The sequence below is a fragment of the Gorilla gorilla genome, chromosome 4 (assembly GCF_029281585.2).
Source record: "Gorilla gorilla gorilla isolate KB3781 chromosome 4, NHGRI_mGorGor1-v2.1_pri, whole genome shotgun sequence".
NCBI classification, from domain to species: Eukaryota; Metazoa; Chordata; class Mammalia; order Primates; family Hominidae; genus Gorilla; species Gorilla gorilla.
The window spans coordinates 10,338,287-10,356,563 of NC_073228.2; the positions used below are offsets into that span (position 1 = coordinate 10,338,287).

The 18,277-nt window shown below is 46.1% G+C and overlaps 1 protein-coding gene across 4 annotated transcripts in view; it reads left to right on the top strand.

Annotated features, from left to right (window-relative positions):
• The window catches only part of NPLOC4 (NPL4 homolog, ubiquitin recognition factor), an 81,208-nt gene that overhangs the window by 28,369 nt on the left and 34,562 nt on the right, over positions 1 to 18,277 (top strand). For all 4 annotated transcript variants that reach the window (XM_019026452.4, XM_055389439.2, XM_019026451.3 and 1 more), the window contains exons 6-11: positions 854 to 948; positions 2,856 to 2,979; positions 4,971 to 5,150; positions 9,265 to 9,351; positions 12,372 to 12,443; positions 13,442 to 13,568. In XM_019026452.4, coding sequence (XP_018881997.1) covers positions 854 to 948; positions 2,856 to 2,979; positions 4,971 to 5,150; positions 9,265 to 9,351; positions 12,372 to 12,443; positions 13,442 to 13,568 — 685 coding nt within the window. The remainder of the gene's footprint in view (positions 1 to 853; positions 949 to 2,855; positions 2,980 to 4,970; positions 5,151 to 9,264; positions 9,352 to 12,371; positions 12,444 to 13,441; positions 13,569 to 18,277) is intronic.

An 18,277-nucleotide genomic window follows, 5' to 3' on the forward strand; every position in this document is an offset into this window, starting at 1 on the left:
GATTCATTTTAATCTTGAACAGATAACTGGCACACAAGGAAAACTTGCTTCTGGCTATGTGCAGTGACGCCTGTAGTCCTGACACTTTGGGAGGCCAGGGCCAGAGGATCATTTGAGCCTAGGAATTGTTCAGCCTGGGCAACTCTTTTTTTGTATACCCTGTCTCTACAAAAAATTTAAAAAATTAGCTGGGTGTGGTGGTTCACGCCTGTAGTCCCAGCTACTCAGGAAGCTGAGGCAAGAGAATCACTTGAGGCTGGGAGGTCGAGGCTGCCGTGAGCCGTGATTGCACCACCATACTCCAGCCTGGGCAACAGCATGAGACCCCATCTCTAAAACAGTTAAATTGGCCAGACTCAGTGGCTCACTCCTGTAAAGCTAACACTTTGGGAGGCCAAGGCGGGTGGATCATGAGGTCAGGAGTTTGAGACCAGCCTGGCCAGTATGCTGAAACCCCGTCTCTACTAAAAATACAAAAATTAGCTGGGCGTGGTGGCGTGCACCTGTAGTCCTAGCTACTTGGGAGGCAGAGGCAGAAGAGTTGCTTGAACCCAGAGATGGAGGTTGTAGTGAGCAGAGATTGTGCCACTGTGCCACTGCACTCCAGCCTGGGTGACAGAGTGAGACTCTGTCTCAAAACAAACAAACAAACAAAAAACAATTAAATTAATTAAAAAAAGAAAAACTTGGTTCTGACTCAGAGTGGTAAGGGAGACCCTAGTACCTGCTTTCACTGTGGGCCTTGACTTGCTGAGGCCATGCTGCCTGGCCTCTCCCTGTGCGTAGCGGAGGCTCAGCGCCTGGAGTGCCTAGCAGGTGTGAGACTGCACTCGCTTACTCTGTGTCTTGGCAGCCATTCGATGAGGACTATCTAAACCATCTCGAGCCTCCCGTGAAGCACATGTCCTTCCACGCCTACATCCGGAAGCTGACTGGAGGGGCTGACAAGTAAGCAACTTGCTGTAACCTGGTTGTGCGTAAATTCGTTTTTGTGTAGCTGGCAGTTGTTGCTTATAGCCAGTGAACGTGTGAATGAGAGAAGTAAAGATGAGAAGGGGTCACACGCCTTTGAAAGTTACCGTGGTTCTATATTTATTTATTTATTTTTTATGTACACATATATGTTTTTAAGAGATGGGGTCTCACTATGTTGCCCAGGCTGGTCTGGAACTCCTTGGCTCAAGTGATCCTCCTGCCTTGGTTTCCCCAAAGCGCTGGATTACAGGTGTGAGCCGCCTCGCCTGGCCAACCTGGTTCTAGAAGGGAGCTAGCAAGGCGGCGACTGTGCAGGCGCCTGGCTGCATGGCCACAGTGCAGTGTCAGACAGAGGCTGTCCCCACACACACCACCCCAGCAAGTTAGCATCTGTGATGGTGGCCTGTTGATTCTGTGGTCTGAGTTCATTCTCTGCTTTTCAGAAAAACAACTACCCTGTGAGTATCTCAGCTTCCCCACCTCAGTGCCTGGTAACCCTTTCCCCAGAGCCTGGCCTCTGAGTCAGCTTGGTTTTCAGCCACAGCAGGGGCTGCAGCCACTAATCCTCATGGTACCACAGTAGTTGCCCACAGGCTCAGCCAGGTGGGCACAGGTGGTAACAGTGGCCAGAAAGGGGTGAACTGAGCATTTTGATTTCTTTTAAGCCATGGCAAGCCCTTGCCTGTATGACCTTCTCCTGTTGGCTCTCTGTACACCCTACCAGAAAGTAGCAGGCTTCAGCTATTATTTTATAATTCCTGTCAGTGCGACGAGGAGATGGTGGCTGAACTGAAGTCAGCAACATTTTGTGAAGGATGTCATATTCGCCTGATTGTAGCTTTTCTCTGACAACCCGCTGACATCCTAAAATGACTTTTTAAAAATGTTAGACCAGAAGAAAAAACCTGCTAGAAACCCACTATTGCTTGTCAGTGGGGAAAGCTGTGGAACTCTCTGGACTAAGGAGTGGGTGCAGATTGATTGTAGTGAAAGAGACTTGGTCAGCCTTTGTCAGTCTAGGTCAAGGAACACAGTCTCTAGTAGGGGCGTGTTTGTCGCTGCTGTTAACATGCAGATTCAGTGACGAGTCATTGCTTCCTAGATGCTATGATACCAAAAATGGCTCACCACCAAAAATGAGCAGTATGTGAGGTAATGCACATGTTAATTAGCTCAATTTAGCCATTCCACAGTGTGGACATGTTTCAGAATATCATTTCGTACACTGTAAATATGTCGTTTTTATTTGAAAAACAAAACCTCACGTCCATCTTAAAGATACAGATTTCTTTTTTTTGTCAGTTATATTTCAGTAAAGCTGGAGAAAAAGAAAAAGTTCAGAGTAGGGTCCAGGATTTTCTCATTGACAATCTTCAACAGTAGTTTTTATTTTAGCCTAAAGCAGAGTAAAGATGCCTTAATTATATATCCTAAACAGATTTTTCCCATGAATAAGAATTTTTTACAAATATCTAAGTACTGGGCTAATGTCAAAGTTTCTGACAATTTAATGAAACCTGTAGGAGCCTCATGCCTGCTCAGTGGCACAGGTGAGATCAGTGGATATTCTACAGTATTCTTGAAAGCTTTCTTGGATGTTAGTGATAGATGGTAAAAAACACCACAGTTTGGTAGGAAAGTAGTTGTGTGTTCCTGTATGGTTGAAGTATGTGGGACAGAAGCTGGGATTCGGAATGTGCTGGAACTGTAGGTAGAGCTTCCATTAGAATCATCCTTAGCCCATCTTCCCTGCTGCTGCCACGTGCTTAGCTCCTGAGACACTGTTCAGGAGGTATAAGATACTTAGCATGTCATTTCCAGCCTCTTGCTCAACTTTTCACCAATGTGATGTTTAATTAAGTTGCTTCTCTTCTATGTAGGGGGAAGTTTGTTGCCCTGGAGAACATCAGCTGCAAGATTAAGTCAGGGTGCGAGGGGCACCTCCCGTGGCCGAATGGCATCTGTACTAAGTGCCAGCCGAGCGCCATCACGCTGAACAGACAGGTGAGATGTTCCCTGTCTGTCTAGATTTGTTTTCATGGCTGAGAAACGGATACTTCCAGAAGAGCCCCTTGGAGTGGAATGCTATTAGCACTATGCGTGGTGGATTTTCAGTACTTTTGATGGATTGAATGATCCTTTTGTGGAAGTGGTACACTGAATATGTCATTTTTAAGGCTTCTTGCTCTTGGAGGTATGGAGTGCGCGCCCTCAGTTCTCTGTTTTGCTGGCTCATATGGAGGCAGAATGTTCCTGGTGATTATTTAAAATCCTCAGTGGTTGTGAGGAAACTGGCTCCGAAGGTTGGTAAAGGGGCACCCCTTGGACCAGCTCTGAGCACCTGTCCAGGCTGGCTTAAGGAGAGAATGTGGCTCAGGAAGGAGGGAGCGTTCCGGCCTTTCTGGATGTTCTGCTGTCCTTGTCCCGCCTCTGAGAGTAGCCTGCCTCGCCTTCCTCCTGCCACTGTGCCCTTAGAGAAAACGGCTCCTTAGAGAGAATTCCGTGGCCTCCTCGACTTTTTTGGAAACCTCCTATTCTCTATTCCTTTTTTCTTCTTGAAAACTACTTTATTTTGGCCGGGCAAGGTGGCTCACACCTGTAATCCCAGCACTTTGGGAGGCTGAGGTGGGCGGATTACCTGAGGTCAAGAGTTCAAGACCAGCCTGGCCAATATGGTGAAACCCCATCTCTACTAAAAATACAAAAAATTAGCTGGGCGTAGTGGTGGGCGCCTGTCGTCCCAGTTGCTCAGGAGGCTGAGGCAGGAGAATCACTTGAACCTGGGAGGCAGAGGTTGCAGTGAGCCAAAATCACGCCACTGCACTCCAGCCTGGGTGACAGAGCGAGACTCCGTCTCAAAAAAAAAAAAAAAAAAAAAAAAAGAAAACGTGTTTGTTTTTTGCCCCAGAGATTGTGAAAACCTGTATTTTAGGTTAAATCACAATGGAATTATTTTGAATTTATTGATAGATGAAACCCATCTCCATCCTCCTATAACCCCCTGTCCCGCCACTGGACTCTGAAGTGGTCTAAAGGGCAGAGCGTTTTTTTTTTTTTTTTTTTTTGAAACAGAGTCTCACTCCGTAGCCCAGGCTGAATTGCAGTGGTGCAGTCTTGGCTCACTGCAACCTCAGCCTCCCAGGTGCAAGTGATTCTGTTGCCTCAGCCTCCAGAGTAGCTGGGATTACAGGCATGAGCCACCATGCCTGGCTAATTTTTGTATTTTTAGTAGAGACAGGGTTTCACTGTATTGAATAATTTTTGAGGTTCAACTCCTGGCCTCAAGAGATCCGCCTGCCTCGCCTCCCAAAGTGCTGGGATTACAGGCATGAGCCACTGCACCTGACTGGTTTTTTTCTTAAGTAATGTTTATTGTTTTTTTATTTTTTGAATAGAATAGCAGATTATTATCATTATTATTATTATTGGTTGTTTTTTTTTTTGAGATGGAGTTTTGCTCTGTCGCCCAGGCTGGAGTGCAGTGGCGCCATCTCAGCTCACTGCGAGCTCCATCTCCCGGGTTCACGCCATTCTCCTGCCTCAGCCTCCCGAGTAACTGAGACTACAGGCGCCCGCCACCACGCCTGGCTCTGGCTAATTTTTTGTATTTTTATAAAATACAAAAAAAATAGAGACGGGATTTCATCATGTTGGTCAGGATGGTCTTGATCTCCTGACCTCATGATCCGCCCGCCTTGGCCTCCCAAAGTGCTGGGATTACAGGCGTGAGCCACTGTGCCCAGCCCAGATGTTTATTTTTTAAGATACAAGGGGTCTCACTCTGTCACCCAGGCTGGACTTGAACTTCTGGGCTTAAGCGATCCTCTAGCCTCGGCCTCCTGAGTATCTGGGACCACAGGTATGCACCATCACACCCTATTGGTTTGTTTTTTAAAGAACTAGGTAAAAGATATTTATGAATGGTTTGTGTTAGAAAAACAAGTGATTTCTTTTGATGGCATGTTTTCATCAGCCCACTCTTGTTAACTCTACAGAAGTACAGGCATGTGGACAATATCATGTTTGAGAATCACACCGTCGCTGACCGCTTTCTTGACTTCTGGAGAAAGACAGGGAACCAGCATTTCGGGTACTTATATGGACGGTACACGGAGCACAAAGACATTCCCCTTGGCATCAGGGCTGAAGTGGCTGCGATTTATGAGCCACCTCAGGTAAACATGACGGGATTCAAGTTCCTGAGTTTCTGCGTTTGGAGGCTGTGGGGGACGCCCTTTCGGAGAGGCCTTGCCCTGTTCGCTTTGTTGTTTGTGCCCCCTTTGTCACACACCGGTGCACGTGCACAACATTTTCTGAGTTATTGGAGAGTGAGATCATGGCTCCTAAAACCTTCGGTGTATGTTACTAAGGATAAGGATATTTTCTTACACAACCGGTACATTTGCCACTATTGATCCAGTGTTTTTATCTCGTCTGCTGTGTCCAGGTTTGCTCATTGACTCCGTAGTGTCCGGGTGCTCAGTCCTCCTTGTGTCATTCTGTGTCTCTTCCACCATGCAGCAGTCAGTGTCTTAGGAACCATGGAGAAGGCCACAGACATACCTCAGCACCAATCACCAGAGTGTCACCAGAGTAGCAAAAACTGCCACCAAAATAGGACTGATAACAATTTAAGATTTGTTTGGAGGGGAAAGAAGTGTCCTGAGGGTATATCCCGCAGGGTGTGTGCACAGCTAGTCACTGTGCTTGGAAGTCATTGGAAGGCCCTCTCGGTATGATTATGCCATCAACTAGTTACACATTGTATTTCCGGTTTTTGGGAATTGGGCTGTGTGTGTATATTTATATAAATTTCAGTTTGTTTTGTAATTATGTATAATATTTATGTAGAGTATTTTACATATATTTTATTGCAAAAGTAAAAAAGTAAGCAAATATTGAATGCTAGTTAATGATATGCATGCTGTACTATTTAGGGAGAAGTACATTTATGTCTGTAATACACTTGAAATCCAATATAAAAATAAAATGAATTGTTGGGTGACTAGAGGGACAGATAGTGCATAGGAAATGTTCATGCTGAATCTAGTGGTGGGTATATGAGTATTCACTGTAAAATTCTTTAAATTAACTGTATGTTAGAAATTTTTAATTTTTATTTATTTATTTTTTAGAGATGAGTCTTGCTCTGTTGCCCAGACTGGAGTGAGGTTGTGCAGTCATAGCTTACTGCATCCTTGACCTCCTGGGCTCAAGCGATCCTCCTGCCTCAGCCTTCTGAGTAGCTGGGACTACAGGTGCATGCCACCATGCCAAGCTAGTTTTTAAATTTTTGGTAGAGTCAGGGTCTCGCTATATTGCCCAGGTTGGTCTTGAACTACTGGCCTCAAGTGACCCTCACATCTTGGCCTCCTGAAGTGTTGAGATTACAGGTAGGAGCCACTGTGCCCAGCCAGAAATATTTTTAAAAGTTAGAAAAGAAAAAAAATGTGCACATTTCCAAAGTCATGTTTACAAACAAGGTATATTCATTTCCCTTTACTGCTTTCCTCTATAGGTAGCCCCTAGAATTTAAAACCTTTTTCTTTTTGAGACAGCGTCTCACTCTGTTGCTCAGGCTGGAGTGCAGTAGTGCCATCACGGCTCAATGCAGCCTCAATTGCAGCCCTCTTGGGCTCAAGCAATCCTCCTGCCTCAGCCTCCCAAGTGTCTGGGACTACAGGCATGCACCACCATGTCTGACTTATATATATATATATGTGTGTGTGTGTGTGTGTGTGTATATATTTGTGTATATATATGTATGTGTGTATATATATGTGTGTGTGTATATATATACGTATGTGTGTGTATATGTATGTATATATGTTTATATACATGGAGACAGATCTCGCCATGTTACCCAGGCTTGTCTGGAACTCCTGGGCTCACACAGTTCACTCGCCTCAGCCTACCAAAATTCTGGGATTACAAGCATGAGCCGCCATGCTCAGCCTAAATCTTTTTAGTTGGAGTTCCTGAAGTTTGATTTTTTTTTTTTTTTTTTTTTTTAATTTTGAGACGGAGTTTTACTCTGTCACCCAGGCTGGAGTGCAGTGGCATGATCTCCACTCACTTCAACCTCTGCCTTCCTGGTTCAAGTGATTCTCCTGCCTCAGCCTCCTGAATAGCTGGGATTACAGGTGCCGCCACCATGCCTGGCTAATTTTTGTAATTTTAGTAGAGACAGGGTTTCACCATGTTGGTCAGGCTGGTCTCAAACTCCTGACCTCGTGATCCACCCGCCTCAGCCTCACAAAGTGTTGGGATTATAGGCGTGAGCCACTGTGCCTGGCCTGATTTTTTTTTAATTGTTTAATTGTATAATTTTTTTTTTTTTATACAGGGAGGGTCTCTGTGTGGCCCACGCTGGTCTCAAACTCCTGGCCTCAAGTGATCCTACTGCCTTGGCCTCCTAAAGTACTAGAATTACCAGCATGAGCCATTGTGCTTGGCAAAAGTTTGTTTTTTGTTTGTTTGTTTTGTTTTGTTTTGAAACAAGGTCTCGCTCCTGAGCAAGATCCTCTTACCTCTTTCTCCCAAGTAGCTGGGACTATCAGTGTATGCCACTGAGCCTGGCTAGTTTTGTTTTTTTTTGTATGTGTGACATTTTTAGTGTAAGCACATACACACACACATGCATGCACGCACATTCATACTATCCCCCTTCTTTGTTTCTTTGTGCGTATAATATGTGCACTTTTTCCACCTAACACTGTCTTGTGGAGATCACCGGATGGCTAGCCTCCTATTTAGATAACCTGACTGGGAGGCAGGCTGGGGTGCCCTGCGGCTGCTTTCAGAGTTTGTTGATCAGAGTCTGAAACTGCAGGCTCTGCATGGGTAACAGCTGGTGTACAGGCTTGCTAGTGGCCCCTGCACAAATGTGTGTCTTTCTTGGCTGTATTTATACTGATTTTCAGTGACATTTTTGGTATCTTTGTGTAGCAATAGATGTAGTGTTTCATGAGGCCTTTGCCGTGGTTCTTTTAAGAAGAGACACTAGATGGCAGTAGAGACCCCGCCAGTGAAGTCTCAACCCTTAGGTCACTGTGCTGTACTCAGGATGCTGCTTTTCAAAGCACACAGTATTCAGATTCAGTTTTTTTAAAGGGTCTCTTTCATGGAGAGCTCAACGGTTCTATTAAAAGTATAACTGAGGCCAGCCGTGGTGGCTCACATCTATAATCCCAGCACTTTGTAGGGGCAAGGCAGATCACTTGAGGCCAGGAGTTCAAGACTAGCCTGGCTGACATGGCAAAACCCCGTTTCTACTAAAAATACACACACAAAAATTTGCTTATGCAGCTTATGCTGCCACATGTCATTAAACAACTCCTTTTCCTTAGCTTTTTCTCTGAGTTTGTGATTTAACCTACGTTCTGGAGGTATTAATGACCTCCATATGGGTAATACCCAGCAAACGTAAAGTTCTTTGTGGTTTTGCCAGATTTTGACTGATTTACAAGGATATGCCCAGTTACTGTAACTCAGTTTGGGATTACCTTTACCTTTCCTATTCTTATGGCTGTGGTTTCTGCATAGAATGATACCTATTAATGACCCGCAAGCTACATTTAAGTGAACATTAATGATTTCGGTAAGCTTGGTCCACTCTGGGAAGTGATGTGCTGTGGTTGGTTTCAGTTGCATGGGAGCCAGTCGAAGCTACAACTCATCGACCGCCCTGTGCCAGATGAAAGGAGGTGGTTGATTTTTGAACACCTTTTCCCTTCCTTAGGGTTGGTGAGCTCATCGCTCTCTGTGGAGTTCATAGTGTCCCTCTAACTGAGTATCTTAGCTATGAAGCCAAGCATTGTCTCTGCAGGAGTGGCACACAGATTTTCCAAGGCTGTTTTGTGGGAATGGATGTTACCTTACAGTTTGAGTCTTGCCTAATTAAGCCAAACCTGTTTGGAGTGAAGCTACTTATCCAAGGAAGTTTGAAAGTGACTTAATTCCCTGATGAAGGAACTTTTAAAACAGGCAGAGTGTGTAGACCTTGCCTTACCTTAGTCCTGAGCGCTCCTGATGCAGAGCTGTGCAGTACACATCAGCTGGGCCCTGCGTGCCACATGTTTTGCAGCCCTGGTAAAAGGTGCAGCACAACCCGAGAAGGAGAGAAGCCGGGAGGCGTGTCGCATGTGTTTTTTCTGTGGCTATAGTTCTCCTTTCTGACAAGGAGGCCCCCAGCACTCCTTGTGACCTAGAGCTGGAAGTGGAAGGGCTTGGGGTGCTGCTTCCTGAGCCTCTGCTCTAAGTCCATCTTCTCCCTTTGATTCCCTGCAGATTGGTACACAGAACAGCTTGGAGCTTCTTGAGGATCCAAAAGCTGAAGTGGTCGATGAAATTGCTGCCAAACTTGGCCTGCGGAAGGTACTGAGGCATCCGGCAGCCAAGCAGGGGGTGTGGCCAGGCTCTGTTGGGCATCCAGGCCAGGGGGAGTTGGGGGAGTGGCTGGGCTGTGTCGGGGACTGGCTCTCCCCGGCTGCACAAGGTCAGGTGCAGGCACCATATGTTTTGAAACTTCACATATGTTTTTTGGGCACCAATAACCTTTATGTTCCTCTGACTTAAACTAAAATGAGAACATTTTCTTGAGCATAAAAAAAAAAAAATCCCAGTGCAGATCTGGCTGTTATATTTCAGCCTTCCAGCCACACTTCATGAGGACTGCTTCAAGTGGGAAACAGACCCCAGCCGCACCCCTGCTGGCTCCTCTGTGCATGTGTGTCCCTTCTGCCTGAGCTCTGCCTTCATGTAGCTTGGAAGCCGAGGACAGTCAAGGCTGGCATTCCATTGCCAGTGTTCAAGTTCTGTGCCATGCACTCGGAGCTTCTGCTGCTCCGTCATCAATCATCATTTAATTTCCTGTTTATAATTTAGCTCTCTGAGCCTACAGTTCTTCCTAGTTTCGTGGAACAGTTAGAAGATGAGAAAAGGATTTCCTTTTTTATCCTATTGATCTGGTTTATCTGACATTGATACAGTTCCCAGGAACAATTTTAATAAATTCATGTAGAGCCATGAATTTGAACATATCTTACAAGTTTAATGTTAATAAGTATGTTTTATCCTTTATTTCCTAATCAACTCAGACCATGAAAAATAATCTCTAGATTATTTAATCTTCTCTACAGATGAAGGGGGTGAGACTGCAAATGTGACTTAAAACCTAGTAGTGTCAGTGAGCAGTCCACACAGTTTTACTATCTTTAGGAAAGAAACATCCTGTTTCTAACAAGGAGTCAGCACCTTCATTTAGGGGCATATTTTGGTTCAAATTCTGGAAGTTCTCTTGTTTAAAAGAGATTGGTCCAATTTTTTGACCTAATTTGTTATAATCTTACAGTTCATAATCTTGAAATTACTTAAATAATTTTCTCCAAAACACAAGTTTCTCTTTTTATTTTATTTTATTTTTTTTTTTTTGAGGAGTCTTGCTCTTTCACCCAGGCTGGAGTGCAGTGGCACAATCTTGGCTCACTGCAACCTCTGCCTCCCGGGTTCAAGTGATTCTTCTGCCTCAGCCTCCCAAGTAGCAGGGATTACAGGTGCCCACCACAACGCCCAGTTAATTTTTGTATTTTTAATAGAGACAAGGTTTCACCATGTTGGCCAGGCTGGTCTTGAACTCTCGACCTCAGGTGATCCACCCGCCTTGGTCTCCCAAAGTTCTGGGATTATAGGCGTGAGCCACCGTGCCTGGCCCAAAATATGAGTTTCTAAGCCCTTATTTTTCTCAGTTTGATTTTGATTTTGCTTTATTTACTGCATAATTAACCCTTTAAGTTTCATTTTCTCTGTTGCCACCACCTTGGGTTTTTCATTCATTGGGGCATCTTTAAAGACAGTGAAAGTCTCCCAGTGGGCTAGTCATGTCTGCTGGGGGTGGATGGGAAGAGTTGTGTGTCAGGTAGTGCTGGAGAGGGTCATGGGCCGCAGATCCTTCCCGAGGACAGAAGTGGCAATTGCCGGGACTCAAGTGCTGCTCCTGTGGCCTCGTGATGGGCTTCTGGTGCAGGAATTCACAGGCAGAGGCGGGCCTAAGGATCACACAGCACACAGGCACTGCCACACTGAACGTGCAGGGGTTGCTGGGTCACAGGTTTCAGATCCTCATACCCTCAGATGCTTCCTTCCGGCCTTGAGGTGGAGCTCCCAGGAGCAGCTGTGTGAAGTCTGCATTATATTACCCCTTTTATATTATGTGCCTTTCTCTAGGAATCCTTTTTCTTAGCTTGTCAGGAAAGACCTACTCTCTGAAATGTGTATTTGCTTGCTTGTTGTCTGTCTTCCTCTTGGGAGTTTAAGTGCCTTTTTCACTCACCTTCTGTTGGTCTCACTCACTGCTGTGTCTCTTGCACCCAGCATGGTGCTGGGCAGAGCTGGTGCTGAGGAAACTCATCTCTAACCCAGCAGCACCAGAGGGAGGGTGGCCAGTTTCTACTGAACAGAGATGGAGATCCCTGGGTGTGGCCTGGCATCTTACTTGAGGAACCTGTTGATGTAGATTCACCTGGCTCACAAAAAGGAGTTTCGGACTGAGAACATTCTTTTTAAGCTCTCTGGGCAGAAGCCAGAAAACATTCATCATCTGTCTTTTTTTTTTTTTTTTGAGACAGAGTCTTGCTCTGTGGGCCAGGCTGGAGTGCAGTTACGCAATCTCGGCTCACTGCAAGCTCCACCTCCCGGGTTCACACCATTCTCCTGCCTCAGCCTCCTGAGTAGCTGGGACTACAGGCACCCGCCACCACACCCGGCTAATTTTTTTGTATTTTTAGTAGAGACGGGATTTCACCATGTTAGCCAGGATGGTCTTGATCTCCTGACCTCGTGATCCACCGTCTTGGCCTCCCGAAGTGTTGGGATTACAGGCGTGAGCCACCGCGCCCGGCCGCGCCCAGCTAATTTTTTTTTTTTTTTGGAGATGGAGTTTCGTTCCTGTTGCCCAGGCTGGAGTGCAATGGCGCGATCCTGGCACACTGCAACCTCTGCCTCCCGGGTTCAAGTGATTCTGCTGCCTCAGCCTCCTGAGTAGGTGGGATTACAGGCATGCGCCACCACCCCCAACTAATTTTGTATTTTTAGTAGAGACAGGGTTTCTCCATGTTGGTCAGGCTGGTCTCGAACTCCCGACCTCAGGTGATCCACCTGCCTCGGACTCCCAAAGTGCTGGGATTACAGGCGTGAGCCACCGCACCCGGCCTAATTTCTGTATTTTTAGTAGAGATGGGGTTTCACCATATTGGCCAGGATGGTCTCGATCTCTTAACCTCGTGATTCTCCTGCCTCGGCCTCTCAAAGTGCTGGGATTATAGGCGTGAGTCACTGTGCCCAGCCATTCATCATCTATCTTGAGGAGATGTTTAAAAGCTACTTTCCTTTTTATTAAGGTTGGCTGGATATTTACAGACCTCGTCTCAGAAGATACCCGAAAGGGTACCGTCCGCTACAGTCGAAATAAGGTGAGGTGGAGACAGGACTGTGCGTGTGGCCCTATGGCTTGGTTACGATGGTGTTGGCCTGCATTGTCAGGGTCTCTCTGCACCGCTGCTTCTAGCTTTTAGGCCCCATTATTTATTTATATTTTTTGAGACGGAGTCTTGCTCTTTCGCCCAGGCTGGAGTGCAGTGGCGCAATCTCTGCTCACCGCAAGCAATGCCTCCTGGGTTCACGCCATTCTCCTGCCTCAGCCTCAGGAGAAGCTGGGACTATAGGCGCCTGCCACCATGCCCGGCTAATTTTTTTGTATTTTTAATAGAGATGGGGTTTCACTGTGTTAGCCAGGATGGTCTTGATCTCGACCTTGTGATCTGCCTGCCTTGGCCTCCCAGAGTGCTGGGATTACAGGTGTGAGCCACCGCGCCCAGCCCTCAGGCCCCATTATTTTTCAAGAAGTTCTTCTTGATCAATGAAGGCCGGATCTCTTGGTCTCATAGAGCTAAACCCATCTTACCTTTATAAAGCAGTGACTTACAGGGCTCAGCCCATGGCGGGGTGGTTTGCATAGTGCTTCTGGCCTTTCTAGTCGTGAGTGGTTTTAGATGAGGAATTGTTAATGGTTAGGAATTGTAGATACTTGTTTCAAAGTGGTTTTGAGTTTTATAGTTTGGTTCTTATTTTTTATTATTTTTTTTTTTGAGACAGAGTCTTGCTGTGTCGCACAGGTTGGAGTGCAATGGCACAATCTCGGCTCACTACAGCTTCCTCCTCCTGGGTTCAGGTGTGCGCCACTATACCCAGATAATTTTTTTATTTTTAGTAGAGACCAGATTTTGGTGTGTTGGCCAGGCTGGTCTCGAACTCTTGTCCTCAAGTGGACCTCCCGCCTCCACCTCTCAAAGTGCTGGAATTAGAGGTGTGAGTCACTGCTCCTGGCTTAGTTTTTATTTTTTAAAGAAGAAATAGAAGTATATTTTGGCATGATGCTGTAAAATTTGATAGGCTGCTTCTCTTGTCTTAGGACACCTATTTCCTAAGTTCAGAAGAGTGTATCACTGCAGGAGACTTCCAGAACAAGCATCCCAACATGTGCCGGCTCTCTCCAGACGGACATTTTGGATCCAAGTTTGTTACTGCAGTGGCTACAGGTATAACAGGGACAGTTTGTACTGTAAATATTACCACCTCGTTAATATATTTTGTTCCTCTTTTTGGTAGCTTTTTATCCTTAACTTAGTTATACTGGACTTTCTTACTGGGCTTGTGGGATATAAATTCCTCCTTTCTTTTTATGGTAAAAATTCTGAACTTAACAGCATAAAACTATATAAACACAAACCCCAAAACTCATAACAGAATCAGGACCTCCACAGAGCTCTCCTCTAGGCCAGTGCTCTCATTAAAAGTCCACTTTTTTGGCCGGGCGTGGTGGCTCACGCCTGTAATCCCAGCACTTTGGGAGGCCCAGGTGAGTGGATTGCTTGAGGTCAGGAGTTCGAGATCAGCCTGGCCAACATAGCGAATCCCCATCTCTTTATAAATATAAAAATTAGCTGGGCATGGTGGTGGGCGCCTGTAATCCCAGCTACTCAAGGAGCTGAGGCAGGAGAATCACTTGAACCCATCAGGCGGAGGTTGCAGTGAGCTGAGTTTGTGCCACTGCACTCCAGCCTGGGTGACAGGGTGAGCCTCTGTCTCAAAAAAAGAAAAGAAAAGAAAAAAAAATATATATATATATATGTGTATGTATATATGGACAAGGATGTTCCCCTGGGCGACAGAGTAAAACTCCATCTCAAAAAAAAAAAAAGCAAAAAAGCGGGGTTTTTTTGTTTTTTTTTTTTTTTGGACAGTCTTACTGTCATTTAGGCTGGAGTGCAGTGGCGCAATCTCGGCTCACTGCAACATCTGCTTCCTGGGTTCAAGCGATTTTTGTGCCCCAGCCTTCAGAGTAGCTGGAATTGTAAGTGCACACCACCACGCCTGGCTAATTTTTGTATTTTTAGTAGCGACTGGGTTTTGCCTTGCTGGCCAGGCTGATCTTGAACTCCTGACCTCAGGTGATTCACCCTCATTGGCCTCTCAAAGTGCTGGGATTACAACATCTGTAATCATAGCATTTTGGGAGGTTGACCAGGAGGATCCCTTGAGACTGGGAGTTTGAGACCAGCCTGGGCAACATGGCAAATCCCCATCTCTACAAAAAAATAATAAATAAAACATTTAGAAAAAAAGAAAGAAAAGTGTTCAAGCTGACTGCGAAGTTTTTGCACTTTGCTGCATATTCTTGAGCTTGCCGGGTTTTTGTGTTTTTTTTGTTTGTTTGTTTTGAGACATGTTCTTGCTCTGTCACCCAGGCTGGAGCACAGTGGTGCAGTCATAGCTCACTGGTGCGACTGCTGGGCTCATGTGATCCGCCCCCAAGAGCCTCCTATGTAGTTGGGACTACATGCGTGCGCCACCACACCCAGTTAATTTTTAATTTTTTTTTTTTTCCCTAGAGACGGAGTCTCGCTCTGTCGCCCAGGTTGGAGTGCAGTGGCGCGATCTCGGCTCACTGCAAGTTCCACCTCCCAGGTTCACGCAATTCTCCTGCCTCAGCCTCCCGAGTAGCTGGGACTATAGGAGCCTGCCAGCATACCCGGCTAATTTTTTGTATTTTTAGTAGAGATGGGGTTTCACCATGCTAGCCAGGATGGTCTCGATCTCCTGACCTCGTGATCCACCCACCTCGGCCTCCCAAGTCCTGGGATGACAGGCATGAGCCACTGCGCCTGGCCTAATTTTTAAATTTTTAGTAGAAATGAAGTCTTGCTGTGTTGCCCAGCCTGCAGTTCCTTGATTTAAGATGCATTTAGATTGATTTTTGAAATGAATATACTTTTTGAGGGTGATAGGCATCTTTCACACACTAATTATATTAATAATTAATACATGTTAACTATTTCACATGTGAATTAGTTGAGTCAGATTTATTTTCCTAAGTTGTTGCTTGGGTTGAGTGCTTAAGGGAAGGGTTGGGAATTTGGGCTAGGATTGAAGGAGGATTTGGGAATTCTGCATTACAGAACCTGTTAGGGCACCCTGGGAAGGGTGCTGTCATGGTGGGGGACTCAGGGTAGCTGGAGAGCAGCTGGGGCATCAGGCAGTGGGCACTGGGCACCCAGGAGGGGAGCAGAGAACAAAGGCGCTCATGTCATTTAGAATTCTGCCTGGCCAGCGTTGTATTTAGAGACGGGGAGAAAAGTGTCGTCATACTCTTCTCGGTGTCACATCCCCACACCCCTGCCACATGTAGGCTGATATCTGGGTACAGTAGTGTAGGCTGGTAGTTTCCAAGCCTATCAGACTCAACTCCTGTTTTTAGAACACTTTGTGATACCCCTTTACTATGCAGAAATAAAATTCGTGGGTAACATAGTTAACGTAGGCTGCCGACACACAGAATTCTGAAATGGAAGGCAGAGTAGTATCCTAACTGTAACATCAAGGGAAAGTGATGGGAAAGAAACAGAATAAAGTCGTACGTTTAGGGGCGTCAGTGCTTCTGGACTGACTCGTGAGGACAGCACAGCGGGATCCGTGCTGGCCTGTGTGGGCAAGGGCTGAGCACAGGGCTGGGTCCAGGCCTCTCAGCTGGCCTTGCCGTCAACAACGTGGCTTCCTGAGAGACTCAACAGCTCCCCACCCAGTTCCAAGCAGAAGAGTGTGCCCTTGCCTCAGCTTACACTATTGTAGTCCCAGAGAATTCAGTGTGCATTACAACTGTGCCTGTCTGTTTTGTGGCTATTTATAAAATAGAATTGCTTCTAATCTCTTATCATTGTAAGTAGTGGTTTTTGCCTACACAAGTGTGTAGCCGGCATTCAGAGTCTTGTGGGATATGGAACAGTTCCCCAGTATTTCAGTGTGGTTTTAATGTCTATTTTATTCTGAGTGAAATCGAGGATCTTTCATTTTTTTATTTTTAATTTTTTTTGAGACAATCTTGTTCTGTCACCCAGGCTGGAGTGCCATGGCACGATCTTGGCTCACTGCAACCTCTGCCTCCGGGTTCAAATGATTCTTGTGCCTCAGCCTCCCAAGTAGCTGGGATTACAGGCGCATGCCAACACACCTGGCCAATTTTTATATTTTTTGTAGAGACAGGGTTTCACCATGTTGGCCAGGCTGGTCTCGAGCTTCTGGCCTCAAGTGATCCGCCTGTCTCGGCCTCAAAAAGTCCTAGGATTACAGGTGTGAGCCACTGTACCCAGTCTAATTACTGTTTCTGTGGAGAAATTATTCCATGGGCCAGAAGAACTGGCACATTTTTAGAATTACAGTTTCTAACTTGGGGGCTACCACCTTGAATTTGAGTCATACCTCTTGTTGAGAGTTGAGAGATTATGTAGATCATCCTTGGGCTTTTTTCGCCTCTGGAATTGGTATTTACTGAAAGGTTTTAGAACTGAGAGACAATAAATAACCTAATTTATAAGCAGATAGGCAGTGGCAGCCCCTTTGTGTCTGTGTGAATCACCCCTCTTGGTGCTCAGACTCGCCATGTTCTCCCTTTCCCGAGGGTGGTGGCCGACTGAGGAGTGCTTATCCTCATGCGTGCTTTTAATCACTACAGCTCGGATGAAGGTTTTTCTAACTCAAGTGAAGTGTGCTCTTTCCCCTGTGTTAGGGTTTCTTGGTCACGGGCATGCGGGGACCCCATAGCGCTGTTGCAAATTGTACTTGTTGCATTCCCGTCCCATGTCACTCCTTATACAGGAAGGTTCAGACTGAGCCATGTGGCATAGGGTGTGGGACGCCCCTGCCGACAGCACTCAGGTCCTGGCTGGGATGCGGAGGCCTCGCCTCTCCCTCTGCATCTGTCCTTCTTACTCTTTCCCCTTTCATTGTACTCAAGTATTCTCTGGCATGAGGCTTCAGAGTATAAGAGCCCCAGTGAAGTGTGCGCTTTGCTCGAGTGACCCTGAGGAGCCCTGTGGAAGGACAGTGCAGTGTAGAACTTACCCCCCACACTGGGCTGGGCGTCTGTGTCCTCATAGTCTAGCATACTCTACATTTACGGGCTGTTAAAATTACTTGCTGGGGATCTGGTTAAAAAACCAGAAATGCATTCAGATTCAATAGCAGCTGAGGTTTTGCTGTCACTGCCTCTTTGTAGACCCTGTGATCCTTCCCACGTAGGGATTTCCTGACTGGCTGATTTGTGAAGGGAATGATAGTTAACTTGTCCTGCCAGCCGTTCTGGCAGGGTTACACAAACCCATCAGGACATGTATTTCCTGCTGCTGCATGTGGAAAGGGGAGTTTGCAGTTCATCTCCGTGAATTTACCCTTGAAGATTATCCATATGGCCAATTTTGCTGTTTATAAACAGCCTTCAGTTTTATAAATACTGCTTTCCATTTTTCTCTTATTCTCAACTGCTAGATTTTTCTTTCTTGAATGACCTATCGTGTTAATGACCAGTCCAAACACCAGAGCAGGTTTTTTTTTGTTTTGTTTTTTCCTTTCTATTTTACTCCGGAGTTGGAGTCTTGCTCCATTGCCCGGGCTGGAGTGCAGTGGTATGATCTCAGCTCATTGCAGCCTCCGCTTCCTGGGGTCAAGCGATTCTCCTGCCTCTGCCTCCTGAGTAGCTGGGATTACAGGTGCACGCCACCATGCCCGGTTAATTTTTATATTTTTAGTAGAGACAGGGTTTCACCATGTTTTCCAGGCTGGTCTTGAACTCCTGACCTCAGGTGATCTGCCTGCCTCGGCCTCCCAAAGTGCGGGAATTACAGGCGTGAGCTGCTGCGCCAAGCCCAGTCCAGGTTTTCATGGTGTCCTAACCAGATATCTGCACCGTGGCTCC